Raw genomic sequence first — 19,055 nt, 5'->3', positions numbered from 1 at the left:
ATCAAATTATCGACTAATATAACAATTAAAATATCCTGCCTGTTCCATAAATTATTTTTGTAACAGTTGGTTAATTATTTTATTATGATTTGTGCACAATTGGTTGGCAAAAACAAAAAAAAAACACATAAAATAACAATATTTGTTTAATAGCTATATAAGTTTTATATAAGAAATTATAAATAATGTGATACAAAAAAAAAGCATCACTTGTAAAAACTAAAGACGTAAATAGAATTAAAAAAAAAAAAAATACTATAAGTATATCATTCAAACAGCACAATATAGTATAAACCCTCATAAGCAACCTAAAAACTATTATTAATTTATTTCTACATTGGTTTGTGTTATATATAATATATTGATAGTAACATTAATTAATTAGAAATAGATATAATGCTGAAAGATTTAAGTATTAATTAACAATATTACCTACTGGTTAATTTATATAAATTATTTTTGTATTCAAAACAGCATAGTTAAAAACAATAAAGGAAGACTAGTTGTTAACAGTATAAATATTACTATTTTTAAATAAAATGAAAATGGGACTTAATTACTAAATTTAACATTGTTTTAATAAATATTAAATTAATATAAACAAAAATATTGGTAGGTATATTTTTATAAATTCAGTATACATGAAAAAATATGGTTACTTTAATGAAAGTACCTCAAGATAAGGTTAGGTTAAAGACAATGGCGGTTTTTTTTATATTATGAATTAATGTAACCCGTATCTTAATACCTAGATAGTAATTTTATTGAGGGGAAGAGGTTGATATTTTGACAACCACTTCCCCTAAATCAAAACTACCACTGGTTATAGAGTAGAAGCTTATTGAAATCAGCAAATTTAATGTGTAGATATAAGACTTAAAAATTAAGAGAAGAACTAATTTCTGAATAATACAGTACAGATTATTTTTAAAGATAACTGTCTAGTATAACTGATAAATAATAGTATACTAATAATATCTAGTACATATTTAAATATTTAATTAATAACACATTACATTATGGATTTTCATCATTTTCATTTTTGTCTTAACTTTTGAGAAATGATTTAAATTAAACTTGACTACATTACACAGAAAATAACTTTTTTTTATAATGTATTATAATTATCAGCTTTTGGACATCATACATATTAAGGAGAATCATTCAATTTTATATAGACAGATAAGTAAATATTAAGCAACTATAAATTAAAGTACTTTCTAAAATAGAACTATGAATACTTAGTCTTATATTAGAATTTTTCAGATCATTAATCACAGAAAATTATGATAACTCGGTCTAAAAACAGTAATGGAAAATCAGCAACAAAATTTAAACATATTTTTTTTATTCATAAGACTAACAAATCTATTGTTTATAATACTGTTTTTAAAAATTAATTTTATATAATAATCACATAGGTATTCATTAGTATACATTTAATTTAGTAATCTTTTCTATTATCTTTAATTATTAATACTGTCTTTCAAAATACATCAAAAAATATTATACACAGTATTGTGCAGTAACACTTATAAAACTAAATTATTTTAATAATTTCAAAATAAATAGAAAGTTGTATTGATTTATCTATAGCAGTGAAATAACAATTTAATTTAAATTGTTAAAAATGTCTAAATCCTAATAATACATAACCAGTCATATGATCCTTCAATACACATTTGAAATCAGATCTTTTAAAACCTTATAATAAACTTCTCTCATAAATGATATAACAAATTATGAAATGACTATAAAACAAATAAGTCTGAACAAAATGTTGATAATTTTTCTCCTATGTTTAGTGTTTACACATCATCAATATATCAATATATTTGTATAACAAGTATATTGTTATTTAGTCATATTTATACAGTCAATATTATTAAGAACAAAATCTATAGAACGTAAAAAGTAATTATTTACAAATGACTGGGGATTTTTTTTTGGAAGGTATTATCGATTTATATCTAATTAATAAAAGCGATTGTAATTTATACCAATGTTTCGATTGGATGATTGAATATTATTTTCGAGAAAGATGTATGTCCAGAATAGAAAATATGTTATTGTTAATAATGTAATTATTTCCATCATACACCTCCACAATTAAGATATATTCGCACAATCATTTAACAGAATAATTGAGGACAATAATGTTATCACTTTTTGTCGATTCCTTTGACATGCTAACTATAGCTTCTTCATACGAAGGTGGTGGTAAGTCACTCCCTTCTTCACTGCCAATCAACTGTTCATAAGACGGGGGCAATGTAAGTTCACTCACAGTGCGTATTGGTAACGAATACTGTTGTTGAGTGTCTGTCAACTGCCCTTGTTGAGATCTTATGTCCTGAAATACATAAAAATAAAATAAAACCGTCAAACACTAACAAATGGCTATAGTTCTTACCTCTATCTGTTGGCGGATGACCATGTCGATGATACGACGCCTACGTAAGTACAGTACATTTCTGATGCCGATCATAACGGCCGAACAGATGCACAGCGGTCCAACCATCCACATGTGGCCCAAGTTGGCGAAGACAGTGTCATCAAATGCCCCGAACGAGAACACCGATATAATGGAGCCCAATGTGAACAAAAAAATGGATATCAAGAAATACGAATACGTGACACAGTCGCAGGAGCTGCATGACCGACTCATATCCTCGGTTAAATGGACACGCTCCCACATATAGTAGGCTTCCATTTCAAATGCATTTCCGCACTTCCGGTGTGCGTGAAAAGATCAGATGCAAATCGTGAAGATTGAAGACCACGAATTATTCTGATCGATTAACTAAAGTCACTATTGTGAAAGATCATGATTTATGTTTACGTTGTCTTCTATCAACGTTACGCGTTTATGTATAGAGTATTAATGTATACTCTGTATTTGTATTATCTAGAAAAAAAAATATCTACTACGTCCATTTTGTAAGTACTAAGTATTACTGTATAATATTGACTATTGTTGACTGTTGACTTTTTCGTCCTCGGCACTGTGATTAAAGTGAATACACGCCTTCGTCTGTTATCAATTTCAATTGTTATTTTCTTTTATCATCATATATTCATATATGACAACGACAAGACGGATACATTCCGTCGAAACGAAGATTCGATTCATTGTGTAAACGCGTATACTCCTACGTAGTATACCAATTACCAGCTACTCGTCTATGAGCGTACTGCGTACTGCGTCTGTATGAGATGCGACTGTGCGTAGTGCATACTGCATAGTGCATACAGATCACAGATTTGGGATTACCGACTATCGCACTATCGACATTCGACATCGAAGAGTAAAATATATGTACGGCCGCTAGGAGCGCTAAACATCGTACTACTTATACTCTGGCACGCAACCCGGCGGCCGGTGCCCGTAATTAAAAATTATATTCATTTATTATTATTATTTATTACATAAACAATAAACATTATACATAACGAATAACGATTATGCTAATGGCACGACTGGAAAAGTGTCAAGTACTTAATACTTAAATATACGCTTTACACATATTATAAACGATTTTTAGTTCAAATTTTAGTGTTTAGTATTCATACTGTTAACAGTTTATACTTATACAATACATTGAACGTCTATACAGCGAGTAGGTACGAGTTAGTGTACTTGTCCATGTTCATTAGTCAGTACATATTGCACACTAGCTATTAGCTTAAAAATATTTAAAACCAAATATTAATAGTTATAATATTTGTAAAATTCAAACAATTTTTACTAGATCTAAAGTTTTCTAGTATTTGAATAATCAGATTATCCAGAGATCAGAGTTTTGCAAACATTTGACATTTCTCCATGGATGAAAAGGAATCCAATAAAACTCTTAAAAGCTCACTGGTCGACACCAAAGTTAAAAGTGTCATACCAAAAAACAGGTAGATAATTAGTAAACACTGCAAATTATACATATAACCTAACAACTTAATTTAGAATAAAATATGAAATAGTGCATACCTACCACAAGTTGTGTTTGAATATTAAATATATTATTTCTCAGGTCAGAAGTCTTGAAATGGAATGGCTGGGGATATAGAGACTCAAAGTTTAAAGTGACTGACCAGGGAATGATTCGTTTCACTGGCAATAGGTAAATATTACTTGTTTTGTTTTAGTTTATTAACGATTTGTTTCATGTTATTGAATATCTTTTATTCTTCAATCAATTACAATTTACAATACTAAATAGGTAGTCTTAAAATTAATGATGAATTTTGTCCAATCAGATATTCTATTGGAGAAACAGATTTGCCTTTTTTTACTCAATGGGTTCAACAAGTATTAAATATTGACCTAACTTTAAGGAATGTGCCAAGAGAGAAGTTCAGTTCCAGAGAGATTCCACTTTCCCGCGTATCTACCAGTTAGTATTATTTATTTGATGGAATGATTTTTGATTACAGTTTATTATAAAATAAAGTTTAATAATTTTTCAGATTTTTTAAAAATCTTAAAAGAAATGAAAATTGACCATACAACGGATGACCATGCTAGACTTTTAAGGTCCCATGGACAAACGCTTTATGATATTTATTCTCTTCGATATGGTAAATGTTTTCCACGCATTTGTGATTTAGTAGTTTGGCCTGGTATGTATTATTTAATTTTGAATTATTTTCTGATTATCGATTTGTTGCAAAAAGACTGTTTTTTATTTAAGCAAATCACAACGACGTGATAAGCATAGTTGAGTTAGTCAATGTGCATAATATTGTAATTGTTCCATTTGGCGGCGGAACTAATGTATCTGGAGCAGTATCATGTCCTGTTAATGAAAATAGATGTATAGTCAGTGTAGACACTTCACAAATGGTAATTGTACTAGTATTTAGAATGATATTGCAATATCAATAAAACTAAAATGGGATTTGATACATCTTTTTTAGAATCGTTTATTGTGGTTGGATGAATCAAACTTATTGGTGTGCTTTGAAGCTGGAGTCATTGGTCAAGATTTGGAACGCGAACTAAACAAACAAGGCTATACATGTGGACATGAACCTGACTCTTATGAGTTTTCTAGGTATTCATTGAAATAAAAAAAAAAAAAAAAACGAGTGTAGCCTTTGTAGCAATCATTAAAGTAGTAAGTTTCTTTTTATTGTATTTACTATTTATTAAGTATTACAATTGTTTGTTTAGTTTAGTTATGATTTGTATGCAACGTTCAAAAATATTAATACATTTTATTTTTATTTTTAGTGTTGAAACTTGCATGTATTTATTTTGTTGTATTTGTAATGTAATTATCTTACTAAAAGAAACTTATAATCAATAATGTGTATTATATAAAACTCAGTTTAGGCGGTTGGGTTGCAACTAGAGCGTCGGGCATGAAAAAAAATGTGTATGGCAACATTGAAGATTTAGTAATTGACGCTAAAATGGTTACTTGCAAAGGAGTGGTAGAAAAAAATAGTAAGGTCCCAAGAATGTCTAGTGGACCTGAATTTCAACAAATTGTCTTAGGGTCAGAAGGTTTGTTAATTTACAATTTTCAATCAACAAAAATTTAAATTGATTAATGTTTTTATAATGCAGGTACATTAGGCATAATTACAGAAGTGACCTTAAAAATTCGACCTCTTCCAGATTGTCGAGTTTACGATTCTGTGGTTTTTCCTGACTTTGAATCAGGAGTAAAATGTATGAGGGAAGTAGCCAGACAAGTATGTTTTAAATAAAATCTTAACATTTAAATGATTATATAAAATAACTATATTTATTTCTCTAGAGATGTCAACCTGTATCCATACGATTAATGGATAACACACAGTTCAGATTTGGTCAGGCGTTACGTTCTGTTGAAAATACATTTGGAAATTTGTTTGACGCTTTTAAGAAAACTTACTTGACTCATGTTTGTGGTTTTCGTTTAGAATCTATATGTGTTATGACACTCCTTTTTGAAGGTGATTTTTTAATCTGCCTTTTGATAATATTATTATCTTTATATACAACTGGTGCTATTCAATTGCCATTTTACTTTTTAAATAGCATAATTGCAAATGATTATTAGCGGATAAAAGAAATAATATTTTATGTTTTAAATTCAAACAATTGATAATAATTTTTCAAGCTATGTCAATTTTAGTTTTTTATATTGTTGTACAGAAGTGGTGTATTTTGTATTTCTTTGAGGAAGAACTATAACTAAAATATTCGATATCAAATGTCCCAGCAGTTAATTATCTACTACTAAGGTGATAAATGGAGAAAAAACAAATAAGCTAAATTAAAAAGAAGTCAAGGAGGAGATATATCCCCCTAATCTCCTCCCATAAATATACCACTGATGTATTGACTGTAGAGAGTATTGTAAATTGTCCATAAAAATTATGACTGATAATTGTATAGTACACATGTAGTAATACTTTTATTACTGAAGGAAACTCAAACACAAAATGTGACAATATGAAATTAATTTAAAACAATAACTAAATAACTAAAAGTATGGCAGATTTTGATTGCATTAAATACTTAACAATTAATTGATACAAAGAGCTTTAACAGATTATCAGGATTAAGGATACAATGAGATATCTAAAAATAACTATCAAATATCAACCATTAATTATAAAAAAAATGTAATATATGTATAAAATAAAGTATGATAACTATCAACTAATGTAATTGACTAATCATTTAAAAAATTGTATAACAAATACATTTTTAAACTAATTAACAATAAATCTTTTTTTTTTAATAACTTTGTGTAGAATTTTTGCTACCAATTTAATTTTAAAAATAATTTACCACCATTCACAGATTAATCACAAAGTATGAATATATTAAATTATCACGATTATTTTGTGATCAGTAACAAATCAATATCGCTATATTATATTGCATAACAATTAGGTTATAAAAATGTTTGAAATTGTATTGTTCAAAAAGGCGCTGCAATGAGGATCATTTGCAATTGTGTTCTACTCTTATACAACTTACTACTAATTGTAATTTTGTTTTAGGTAAAAGATCTAAAGTAGTTACACATCGAAATTGCATTGCTAAAATAGCTATGTCTTTTGGGGGTATAACAGCAGGAGAAAGAAATGGAGAACGCGGTTATATGCTGACCTTTGTTATAGCTTATATACGTGTAAGAAAAATATACTTTAGATGGTTTTTATTAAGTTGATAAGTTATAACAAACTTAATATTTAGGATCTCGCGTTAGAATACAGAGTTGTAGCTGAATCATTTGAGACATCAGTATCCTGGGATAAGACTCTTAGTTTATGCGATAATGTCAAAAAAACTGTAGCAAATGAGTGCAATAGTAAGTGAATAATGTAATTGTTATTTTATCGATACTAATCCCCCATATGGGGTAAAATTGATTTTTTTGTCATTTAGAACTTAATATCAAGTATTATTTAATTAGCTGTCGAGTAACACAGACATATGACTCAGGATGTTGTGTTTATTTTTATTTTGGATTTAATTGGACTGGACTGGATGATCCAGTATCAACTTACCATCATATTGAAACCATAGCCCGGGACAGTATTATGGCTTCTGGAGGATCTATATCTCATCATCATGGTGTGGGTAAACTACGAACACATTGGTATGAGAAACACATGTCTAAAACGGTTTTATCACTTTACAGTGCATCTAAAAAGATGCTAGACCCAAATAATGTGTTTGCTAATGGTAATCTCATTAGTTTTCCACTGTCTAAAATATAAACAGTGATTTAAATCTAGTCAAATTTTAGTGTAACAGTGTAAGTCTTATAAAAATACAATTTTATGTTCTTATAGTATAATCATGTTCTTTTGGAACTGTAAACTAAAAAATATTTGGTTAATAATTAATATTAGTTAAGCATAATATTATCAATAACTTAAATGTAAGAATATTTAGCTTTTTTTAGTAAATAATTTAAAATGTATTAATAAAAATTCTTTTATAAATATTAAATTTAAATTATTGATGATTATTTGTATTTATAAAAAAATAAATTATTAATATAATTTTTAAATTATAGTTCTATTTTGTAAAAGATGATTTTACTGAAAGATTACCTTTTATACAACAATCATAAAAAATGAGTTAACATTGATGCATTTTATTTACATTGTAAATGGATATGAGAGAATAACCAAATATGGTGTTAACCTAACCCAACTTTAACTTTTATGAGAATAAATATTATAAAAGAGTTTAAAACATTTTGAAAATTATATATTATGCCTATAAATGTCAATTTAAGTATTAGGTAAAAATGTCAAGTCTTTATTCATCTTTTAATTTACTATATGAATTATAAACGTTTTATTAGTTTAGTCTAACTCTTAAAATGTACTTGGAGTTTACTATTTTTGACACCTCATATTATATTACTTCTTAGTAACAACTAAGTCAAATTCTCTAATAAAACCACTCTTTATAGTTTATAGTGAAAATTTAAACATTTTTATGCTCATAAATGCCATAATAGATGAAAATTAAAAATTGGAAAATTATAGGTAACTATTAGTGGTGTAACCTAAAAAGGATCAGAGAATATAGTCAGGAACTGCTATACTACTGTGCATAATGCATATTATGGCATAATGTAATGCATATAGTAGGCTGGTACAAAATAACACTTGACGTATAATATAGGTATACTATATAGTTGAAATAAAATTATTTTTAAAAACAGACATAAGTACTAATTACTATTTTTTTTTTTATATATAAAATAGCGTTTTTGAAATTTACAATCTATATAAGTTTTGTACAATAAGTAAATTAATGGGAGGGATGACAATGATAGGGCAGTGGAGAAAAGCTACCTTTTAATGAGTTAAGTCTAGTTAGATCTATGTAATATAATTTTAGATAAAGTCTCTGGGCCAATTTCTGTTTAGTTGGCGGGTAGGGTTGCCGGGAAGATGTTTGAGCGAAGATTGGATATTAATTTGTTTGGGTGGCCTTGCATTTTGCGGTGAAGTCTTGAGTAGTATGTAATTGCTGTTTGGTTGATGGATTGGATTTTGAGATCTTGATATAAGAACTAATTACTATGTATTAATGAATTTTTATTTTAGATTCTGAACGGAGTGATGAATGTATTGAATATTGATTCTAAAATGATGTTTTTTTTTTGTGTGTGTATAACTACCTAGTCGAAATAATGCTTCAATTTCAAACTTCGGGGGTGGTTTCCGATAGTAAAGTAAATATCCTTGATGCATTATAGAGGTCAAAAGTATACATTTTCCTACAGTTTTCAAAAAAATCGAGTAAAACAAAAAATAAAACGGAAAACGGGAATTTTTACGCAAAACCAGTTTTCGACCAAATCGATTTTTTATACGGTTGTAACTCAAAAACTAATCATTGTAAATACTTGAAATTTTCACCACATGTTTATATTAGCGTTATTAATACATGGTTAAATCTTCAAAATATTTTGAATTTTTTTGAGCTATTTTACAACTGAAATTTTCGATTTTTCTGAGAATTTTTTTTTGAAGTGTCGATAAAAAAATTTGACCAAAAAAACTGGAAAATTTAATACAAAGTTCCTTATGAGTTGTTCTTATTGTAGTTAAAATCGTTAGTCACAATTTTTTCTTTTATAAACGTGTAATTTTGTAGTTGAAAATTCATAATTTTTTTTGTGTTTATATCTAAGGTTAAATAATTCAACACTAAGTTTTTCATACATTTTCCTTTAAATAGCTATAAAGAAAACTTAAAACATTAAAATAGGAAAGATGTTATGTGTGTTTGAATTTTAAATGTTACAATTCAATGTTGAAATCGAGTAACGATAACGATTTATCTTCATACGAAGTTGATTATTAAATATTTGTTATAATTCAAAAAGTATAAGTCGTAGATACTTGAAAACTTCACTTTGAAGTTCAAATATTGACTAAATTGCAAATATTCATGATTTTGACAAATTTCATCAATATTTGAACTTTAAACGCTAATAAAAAAAAAAATGTGCCTATGTAGGTATTCTTATAATTTTTAAATCACTAGAAGACTCATTTAAGAGGAACTTTGTATTATATTTTTAAATATTTTGACTCAGCCAAAAAAATTATATTGATATTTATATATAAAAAAAAAACTAAACAAAAACGAATATTTCAAATGCCTATCATCTATACCTAATGGCTAATCTAACCATTTTAACCTAGTGGTACGCGGCTTACCACTAATACACGAAAGACTACAAGATGGTACGTATGAGAAACACTTATGGAGGTAAAACAAAAAATTAAAAATAAATATTTTTTCTGATCTCATTGAAAATTTATTGTTTAATTCATATCATATTTTTAAAAAACTAATTAATAAAAAGAGTGAACAAGTGAGTAACGCTTTGCTGTATAGAAGTCAGTAGAACATCTATAGAAACATTAAAAATATTTTCTTTTAAATTACCATTAGCAAGACAGATAACATTCGTGAATAGTGTTAAAAAATTAAACAAAAACGAATATTTCAAATGATCATAAATAGCCTTAAAATAAACGAAATATTTTGAAAAGTAAATGATGTTAAGAAAATGCCAATCTAAATTACTGGAGAATTTTAAAATTTCAGGTATATACGACTTATACTTTTTAAATAATAACAAATATTTATTTTAATCGTTGAGGATAAATCGTTGTTGCTACGCATTACGCAATATCATAAAATTTAAAATTTAAACGCTCATGTTTTTCCTATAGTATGATAATTGATAATGTCTCTCAGTTCTCACACATATTTTAATATCATACAAAATAAGTACCAACCCTGATGTCATTTTTAATTATATATGTGAGGTCAAAAATTAATGTCATTAATAATATAATATTGATTTTCAAAATCACATGATTGAAAAACTTGGTACGTCAATGACCAATGTTTATATTATGTAGTTACAATTTTAATGTTACACATTGTAGTTAGGTACTATCACACACTAAGATCTTAGTCCGTGGGTACTTATTGTCTGTCATCTCATTCCAAAATTATTTTAGTATTTTACAAAGTTACTTTGAATATTTTAGTTCATGATATCAATTATCAAATATCAATATACCTTGGTCTCATAGCACAGAACAATAAATATTAAATAATAATAACTATATAATAAGCACAGATATATAGAATAAACTATATTTTATTTTTTTTTATAATATTTATTTGTTTATTCTATATATCTGTGGTTCATGGTCAGTGGTCACTATGGATTTGTTATCAGATAAGTCTTATAAAAAGTGAAGTCAAGGAGATCTGACTAAAGTCTAACCTCCTTGTTATGAACATTTTGTTTATAGAAACCTAACCTACAAAAACAAACTTGAAATTACTATCTTTCTGAATGTTGGTGTTCTGTTGAAATGTTCTTCTTCTAGTTTTCGTGTCAGGCATAGCAGCACTTTTCTGTCAAAATGGTAAGTTTTTAATTTTTATCCATCTTAATCTGAAAATTCGTTTGTTTATCGGCTAAAACGTTTACACCAATTATTTTCAACCAGATTTCTTTATAGTAAATTACACATATTTTACATCTAACATTGTTCTAATTGAAAATCGGCTGTGCCCGGTCTCCGAAACATTTTATTTTTCGAACACCTATCCCAGAGTATTAATAATGATTATTCATTGTAATCCCAATTTTCACTGTCGTCTGATGTTGAAAAACGTCTGCATTATAAATCTTAATCTAAATGCCTTGAATAGATTACACGACTTTTTTGGTTACTTAAATATATATTATAATAATATATCTAAATCTAATACATAATAAACTATTCGTAGGCCAGAGGTCCGAAGAAGCATTTGAAGCGTTTAAACGCACCCAAAGCATGGATGTTGGACAAATTAGGAGGTGTGTTTGCTCCTCGTCCTAGTACTGGTCCACACAAACTTCGAGAGTCGCTACCGTTATTGATATTTTTGCGTAATCGTCTGAAGTATGCACTTACTGGTGCTGAAGTTACAAAGATTGTCATGCAAAGATTGATCAAAGTTGATGGCAAAGTTCGTACAGACCCGAATTATCCTGCTGGTTTCATGGGTAAGTAATTCTGTCCTAATTATAAAACAGCTATATTTTAATATGTTGAATTTTTCAATTACCTATTTGACCAATATCACTTTAAGGCTATAAGTATGTAAAATAATGTTCGGTATAAATCAAGCTGTCTTGATCTTTGATCAATTAGAGTGAAATTAGTTTTTTGTTTTTGAGATTTTTGGAAGTTCAGTTTTTCTTTTTTATGACTATTTATATTGCAGATGTAGTTATTGTAGGTCAATTTAGTGTTAAGCCCAATTTCAAAAAATTGTATGTGATTTTTATTTTTGCGGAAAAGTATAATTTATAACATGTTGATTGCCTTGCAATTGTTTGCGGTCTCATGTAGTTTTTTAACACAGTTATGTTCTATTTTCTATGTTATTCTAAAGTGATTTCATTTTTTAATGTTTGTATTTAATATAATCTGTTTAAAGCTAGGTATTAATGTATCATTCATTCTAAAAAAAACTGTTGATTCTATTTTTTCTCTTTATTATAAATTATTTGTTATTAGTCTAATTTCATGAAAAATTGAAAAAAATTAATTTTTAATTTTTTATGGTATTGCTACTAGTTAATTCTGGACGTACTTATTGGTTACTAATTCAGTAATACTTAGCGAAGTCTAGCTATATTATGATAAAGTTGTTATCGACGATAACTTGACGTGTTGTATAATTTATTATTTGTATCGTCGGTAGTTTTTTGAAAGTCTTGTTAATCGCAACAATTTTCGTGAATTTTATTAATAATTCGTGAAAAATGTACTAAAATCGTGGAAATAATGCCTTAAAAATTAAAGATAAATATGTCAATAAATGCAAAAAGTAATTACTTTCAAATAATCAATATCATCCAAAACACATTTTATACTCAACGGTCCAACGTTTCAGAATACCAAAAAAAAAAAGATGCCTTTGCATCTAAATCTCATCCCTAGTTATAATAAAATACATTAAACTAATTTATTTTAAAATATGAGCAGAAATGTATAATTCAATAAGTTAAAAAGCGTTTTTATGTGAACCTCCTATTAATCTGGCAGTAGCGTGGTCTGATATCTGTTAGATTACCAAGAGTCTATTGAAGATACTAGGGACACCACAGTCTACAGTTCATAATCATTAATTAAAAATGTATAGAATTTATTTTGTTCAGTCTTTTATAGTGTTCACAGCAGATTATCTCTGTTGAATTTGGTCCAAAATGGTAGGGCATTGTATAAAAAAAGTTTAGGAACCTCTACTTTAAATTATTGTCACCTTACTAAACAAGTCATAGTATTTTATTGCCTAAAATGGGTACTTTTTTATCATCACCTTGCCACCCACTTATGAAATGTTTTGCCATTCTATCGATTAACCTTAAGTCAACAATCTTAAAAAATTAAACAATATGTCTTGTATCTTGTATGTATGTTAGTTTATTTATGAAGAAAGTACAAGACTACAATATTTTTAATTGTATTTTATTATGCTGTTAGAATGTCGTTGGCTTGTTGCTATGCTGTATGTAGTTGTAATTCAAGTATCTTTAAAACAATATTAACTTATTTTAATGAGTTGAATATTTTCCATAATACTGTTTTATTCTTTACTTGTAACTATGAATCATAGTTCTTACCTATGCTATTATTGATTAAAAAAAAATTTATTATTTGCTATTATTGAAGTTTTTTTTTAATTATTTTAAAGTTTGGTTAAAATTAATGTGTATTTATCTTGCCTAACAAAATTTTGTACTAACACTATTCACGAGTGTTATCTCTCTTGCTAATGGTAATTTAAAAGAAAATATTTTTAATGTTTTTATAGATGTTATATCGATTCAAAAGACCAGTGAACACTTCAGATTAATTTATGACGTGAAAGGTCGTTTTACCATTCACAGAATTACTCCTGAAGAAGCGAAAGTAATTTAATTTACAAATTATAGGCTTAAGGGGATTGGAAGCATTGATTTTCTGTCTTTGTCTTACACACATGGAATATAGGAAAAATAGCTATACGCGCCTGACAAAAATTAAGGTACTTCTAGTTGTTCGATTTAAAATATGTAAAGATGATTGAATTGGTATACAAGTTTACTTTGCATCGGTCGAAGCACTTTATCGATTGTTTTATTGTTTAAAATAAATATTTTGATGAGAATAAATATTTTAAATTTAATAAATTTGTCAATTTTTATTATTAAATATATATTGAAAATATTAAAAATATACTTCAACTGATGCAAAGTAAACTTGTATGCCAATTCAATCATCTTTACATATTTTAAATCGAACAACTAGAAGTACCTTAATTTTTGTCAGGCGCGTATAGCTATTTTTCCTATATTCCACGTGTGTAAGACAAAATCAGAAAATCAACGCTTCCGATCCCCTTAACAAATTGACTTAATTTAATTTTTTTTATTGTATTGTAGTACAAGCTATGTAAAGTAAAGAGGGTACAAACTGGACCCAAAGGTGTACCATTTTTAACAACTCATGATGGCCGTACTATCCGTTACCCTGACCCCAACATCAAGGTTAATGATACTATTAGATACGACATTGCATCATCTAAAATTTTAGATCATATCCGTTTTGAAACTGGTAAGTTAAATGTTTGTTATTTTAGTTAATTGTAATTAAGTGTTTTGGATATTGATTTAAAACATTGGTATTTTTGAATGTTAGGAAACTTGTGCATGATTACTGGAGGTCGTAACTTGGGGCGTGTTGGTATTGTTACCAACAGGGAAAGGCATCCTGGATCTTTTGATATTGTTCACATTAAGGATGCAAATGAACATATTTTTGCTACTCGGTAAGTTCTACATTTATTTTATTAAAGTTTTTGAGTGTCAAATTGTAATATTCTGAAAGCATATTATATATTCTTGACTTTTACTTTTGTAAGGTTTTATTTTGCTAATGATTGATTTTTATTTTATTTTACATAACATATTACTTTAGTGACATAGCCAGAAAAAAAAAATTTGGGGGGGGGATATAAATTTTCATAATAAATATACTTATATTTAAATGATTGGAAAGGTTGATGAAAAAGTTTTACAAAATAAGAAACATTTTGTGGGGGGTTATATCCTGTTAACTCCCCCCTCTTCCTGGCTATGTCACTGATTACTTGTGTGTAGGGTCTGGATTTATAATCTCTAAATATGTCTAAAATATGATATTTATATTTTAAAAAACTACGATTATTCTGTTTTTAATCTTTTAAAAATATACAAAATAATCTAAAAAAATTTTAATTTTTACATTATTCATTAAATATCTAATTATACTCAAATAAAGTATACACTTTTGTAATGGAATTATTGCACTATAGAAATATATAATATATAAACAATGTAATTAAAACATTAAAAAAAAATTTTGAATAATTGATAGCTAAATAAATATTTTGGTCTTATCAGTCTAGATAAATAACAGCAAGGCTACTTTGTTTAATGAACAGCATGACTACAAAAAATTAGTAATTATTAAATTAATTTTCCTTAAATGATCCTAACAATTTTTTATTGTAATTTTAAGGCATTTTTTTTTTTTTTTTGTAAAATGGATCAAATATTCTTTAACTATTGAAATATGCAAAAAAAAGCTTAACAATGAACTATCCACAATTTGCAGCATTCAAACAAAATAACATATAAATCTGGTTCTTACTTATGTGCAATGCCAGGTCTAGGGGGGCCAGTGGGTATCTCTGGGTCAGAGCGCTGTTGGTATAAGGGTGCTCTAAACTCTTAAGTGTTGACAAAACCCGCACACTAATACTAAGTGAGGGCGCTAAATTTTTATTATCCCTGGGCGCCAAATGTCCTAGATTCGACACTGTTTATGTGTATCAAATCTTGTTTGTATGCTGAATACACTGGGGCTGGCTATGCATATTTGTATATACTATGTATGGCAAGCAATATGTACTCATTGTCATTATGTTTATTTTAACGCTTACAAAAGTGGTAAAAAAAAAACTAAAACAAATTTAGCTTCTAATTAATTAAAATGTATGTAATATACATTTATTTTAAATTTGTTCTTGTAAAAAGGAACCTACAAGTTCTCCTGGAGTGTGATAAGCATAAAATCTATTGGTAACATAATTTTCAAAGGGAATTAGGAGTCAATGTTGCCACTTGCTCTCTCGGACACTCAAAACAAAAATATCCCTCGATTTGCTCTGCAACACCACCTAAGGTAGATCACTGGGTTAAAAAAAAACAATGCCCATAATTTTTCGAACAATGATTGTTACGATTGTGGACAAGTGCTTATCGCTCCTTCGGGAGAACTGGGGTATCACTCAAGTAGAATATCATTATATTATATAAACAAACATCTATCAACATATTTTGATGAGATTAACATGATAATATTGAATTTTTTTTCGTAACTGTCAGAAACTAAAACTTACAATCAAAAATGGTGCATTTAATGAGTAGTGTCTGAACTAAACTGGACAAAAACCTTTCATTGCTTGAAGTCTCATATGAGTATACATAGTAGTCTTGGTTATTTAATTTTAAATATATGCTTTGAAACACATCCACACATTATGTCTAATATCTAATTTTAAAATTATTAAACTTCAGTTTTAAATAATTATTTTTGTGCTATAAATTTGTTTTTATTATTATTTTACAGTATGAACAACGTTTTTATTATTGGAAAAGGTCAAAAGAACTACATTTCTCTGCCAAGGAGTAAGGGAGTTAAATTGACTATTGCTGAGGAACGTGACAAGCGTTTGGCTGCAAAAACCAAGTCAAGCAGACGTTAAAAACTTGTTTTTGCATTTTTTATGTGGTTTAAATAAATGACATAAAATACTAATATGTATTCAGTTGTTTTTTTATTATATTCCGATGTTTGATCCTAAAGTATACATGACAATTTTTTTTGTCTGTAAATGGTCTGCATAAATAAGTTTAATCTTATTCTATTAATTTTATTTTTATTTAACCAGCAACGAGTACTTCATTTTAATTATGTAACACTATAAAAACAAGTATCATAGACCATTATTAATTACACGACTAAAATTACATTTTAAAAAATGGACAAGTAAATACCGCTCTGCTGTCAAATAGTTGAGTCATTTACTATTATGTATGTTAAATTTAAATAAAATTATTTGTTGCTACTTATATAAACCGATTCTGAGTGGAAATTTATCTGAGTATATTTTATATATTATTTTGATACAACAATTTAAAAATCTTTAAGAGAATAGATGTTAAATGACTCGTTATAACGATTTATGGCAATCCATAACGCGCCATAAAATGTTTTAATATTTAAAAAATTTAACGTTTTATTGAAAATTCTGGTAGTTTTATCGTTTTAAACGCTTAAAAGTGCACTATTATACGTAAATAAAAATTTTAGGTTTGTAAATTGTGTAAAACTGAAGCGTGGAACCAGGGACTGGAACCCTAGTTTCGATAAAATTAAAAACCCGAACCTCACCGAAACCCTTATTTAAATTATTTTAAAAACCGTAACTACCGGTACCGATACTTTTTTGTATATAAGGTTATAAGGTAATAAGATTAATTTCGGTTTTATAATAATTCCATTATTTTTATTTTTCATTAATAAATAATAAGAATTATGAACTAAACAAATACCTACGTAGATATATCATGATTATTATTAGTATTTATTAATATTACGAGGATTAATAATATTCAAAAATAATCATTCAAGTATTTATATAGAATTCAGATGTCTGAGACGTAAAGTATAAATATTTCTATGTAACAACTGTTAATGTAAATAGAAATTTCCAACAAAAATAATTCATGTATTACCTACTCAATAGTCTCAATATACACAAATAGGTCTTCCAGACTTCTAGTTACCACAATAATAAGAAATTCATAAAGTAAGTTTATAAATAACTAGGCATGTTATGATAGTGGATAATATTTAAATTATATCGTTATCTGACACACAGCACGCCTAAAAGCGGTAAATGTGTGTTTGTCAATACTCATTGTAGTGTCTTAGTGTTTACTGTCTAGTACCCTAGTCTTTACTCTCTTGTGTTTCGATAATTTTTAATTTTAATATTCACAATTTACATAGGTATCACAGATTATTTTAATGTAAAGATTTATAATTTTATTATTATACAACTAAGACTATGAGGTTAAGTCCTGATTTATTAAAATCATGTGAAAGTGAAACAGACTTTTTAATCTAATATCTACTGAGATCCTCAACTGCAGAGCTCTGGCTTAAGAAAATATAATATGTAGTAATAATAAAAAGAAAATTGGTGGTATTTTAGAAAATTTTAAACACTGAATCCTGATGTAATAGGTAGTTGGTAATTACTAATTAATAAGTGATACATTGCAATCAAATTAGAAACTAGGTATAAAAATTAAAAAATAAAACAAAAATGGTTATGCTAATTAAGTGATAGTGGTGAGTATTTTTTTACTTATTTAGTCTTCTTCTTAGTTCTAAGCATTTGGTAGGATGTCAGGGTGAAGTTATTGACCTGTCATAATTGTTAACAATTAAGTATTGAAACTGAAACTACTTATATATGAAATGGAACTAAATTTTTCTAAGTATAAAACCTAAACAGGAAACGTAATTTTAATTATATATATAAAAAGAAACCGTTATAAGAACCGAAACCGAAATATTAGTTTTACTAGGAACCTCACCGGAACCGGAACCGTAAAAATCATCAAGGTTCCAGTCCCTGCGTGGAACTTTTACCAGTGCTCGAAATGGACCGGAACGCAGTTCCGGTTCACGACAAAAAAATTTTTAGCGTTCCGGTTCGTAAAAAAAATACGTTTATCGTTCCGGTTCAAACAAATTTTTACTGTACCTACCACATTTTTGTAAAATTTAAACATTTTGCAGAATTGTGCATAGTAAAATATTTAATAAGCGACAAACGACTGCGACGCATTACAATAGTAAATTTATTGCTTATCTTTAGATAATCGTCGTCTGCCGATAGT

At 27.5% G+C, this 19,055-nt stretch overlaps 3 protein-coding genes across 6 annotated transcripts; 2 read left to right on the top strand and 1 right to left on the bottom strand.

Moving 5' to 3' along the window:
• Positions 1-128: 128 nt before the first annotated feature.
• On the bottom strand, positions 129-3,249 carry LOC114132738 (uncharacterized). The gene is made up of 2 exons (XM_027998285.2): positions 2,414-3,249; positions 129-2,353 (listed from the first exon to the last, which is right to left on the bottom strand). Exons 1-2 carry the CDS (start codon positions 2,711-2,713, stop codon positions 2,129-2,131), a joined length of 525 nt encoding a protein of 174 aa, XP_027854086.1. The 5' UTR covers positions 2,714-3,249; the 3' UTR covers positions 129-2,128.
• Positions 3,250-3,287: 38 nt separating this feature from the next.
• LOC114132737 (alkyldihydroxyacetonephosphate synthase) lies at positions 3,288-8,021 on the top strand. Of its 4 annotated transcripts, none has more exons than XM_050199285.1 (13): positions 3,288-3,620; positions 3,769-3,906; positions 4,029-4,118; positions 4,255-4,391; positions 4,465-4,617; positions 4,689-4,840; positions 4,915-5,051; positions 5,328-5,506; positions 5,570-5,697; positions 5,763-5,940; positions 7,000-7,130; positions 7,196-7,310; positions 7,388-8,021. In XM_050199285.1, the coding sequence occupies exons 2-13, from the start codon at positions 3,827-3,829 to the stop codon at positions 7,720-7,722; spliced, it is 1,815 nt and encodes a 604-aa protein (XP_050055242.1). In that variant the 5' UTR covers positions 3,288-3,620; positions 3,769-3,826; the 3' UTR covers positions 7,723-8,021. The 4 variants fall into 4 exon arrangements, with proteins under 4 accessions (XP_050055242.1, XP_027854085.1, XP_050055243.1 ...); XM_027998284.2 differs by having other exon boundaries at positions 3,753-3,906; XM_050199286.1 differs by having other exon boundaries at positions 3,288-3,624.
• A 3,272-nt stretch (positions 8,022-11,293) lies between these two features.
• On the top strand, positions 11,294-16,905 carry LOC114132740 (40S ribosomal protein S4). Its single transcript, XM_027998287.2, has 6 exons — positions 11,294-11,427; positions 11,795-12,053; positions 13,871-13,968; positions 14,481-14,652; positions 14,737-14,866; positions 16,711-16,905. The coding sequence occupies exons 1-6, from the start codon at positions 11,425-11,427 to the stop codon at positions 16,844-16,846; spliced, it is 798 nt and encodes a 265-aa protein (XP_027854088.1). The 5' UTR covers positions 11,294-11,424; the 3' UTR covers positions 16,847-16,905.
• The last annotated feature ends 2,150 nt before the right edge of the window (positions 16,906-19,055 follow it).

Source organism: Aphis gossypii, chromosome 2, assembly GCF_020184175.1.
Source record: "Aphis gossypii isolate Hap1 chromosome 2, ASM2018417v2, whole genome shotgun sequence".
Lineage (NCBI taxonomy): Eukaryota > Metazoa > Arthropoda > Insecta > Hemiptera > Aphididae > Aphis > Aphis gossypii.
This window is presented reverse-complemented; position numbering and strand designations above follow the sequence as displayed.

Excerpts from the sequence above, each read along its gene's own strand:
- LOC114132738 (XM_027998285.2), bottom strand. The coding sequence starts at position 2,713 with ATGGAAGCCTACTATATGTGGGAGCGTGTCCATTTAACCGAGGATATG. Across the intron at positions 2,354-2,413 it reads TCATCCGCCAACAGATAGAG|GACATAAGATCTCAACAAGG; the intron begins GTAAGAACTATA and ends TATGTATTTCAG.
- LOC114132737 (XM_050199285.1), top strand. The coding sequence starts at position 3,827 with ATGGATGAAAAGGAATCCAATAAAACTCTTAAAAGCTCACTGGTCGAC. Across the intron at positions 4,841-4,914 it reads GTGTAGACACTTCACAAATG|AATCGTTTATTGTGGTTGGA; the intron begins GTAATTGTACTA and ends CATCTTTTTTAG. Across the intron at positions 7,131-7,195 it reads TTGTTATAGCTTATATACGT|GATCTCGCGTTAGAATACAG; the intron begins GTAAGAAAAATA and ends CTTAATATTTAG.
- LOC114132740 (XM_027998287.2), top strand. Across the intron at positions 12,054-13,870 it reads TTATCCTGCTGGTTTCATGG|ATGTTATATCGATTCAAAAG; the intron begins GTAAGTAATTCT and ends ATGTTTTTATAG. Across the intron at positions 14,867-16,710 it reads GAACATATTTTTGCTACTCG|TATGAACAACGTTTTTATTA; the intron begins GTAAGTTCTACA and ends ATTATTTTACAG.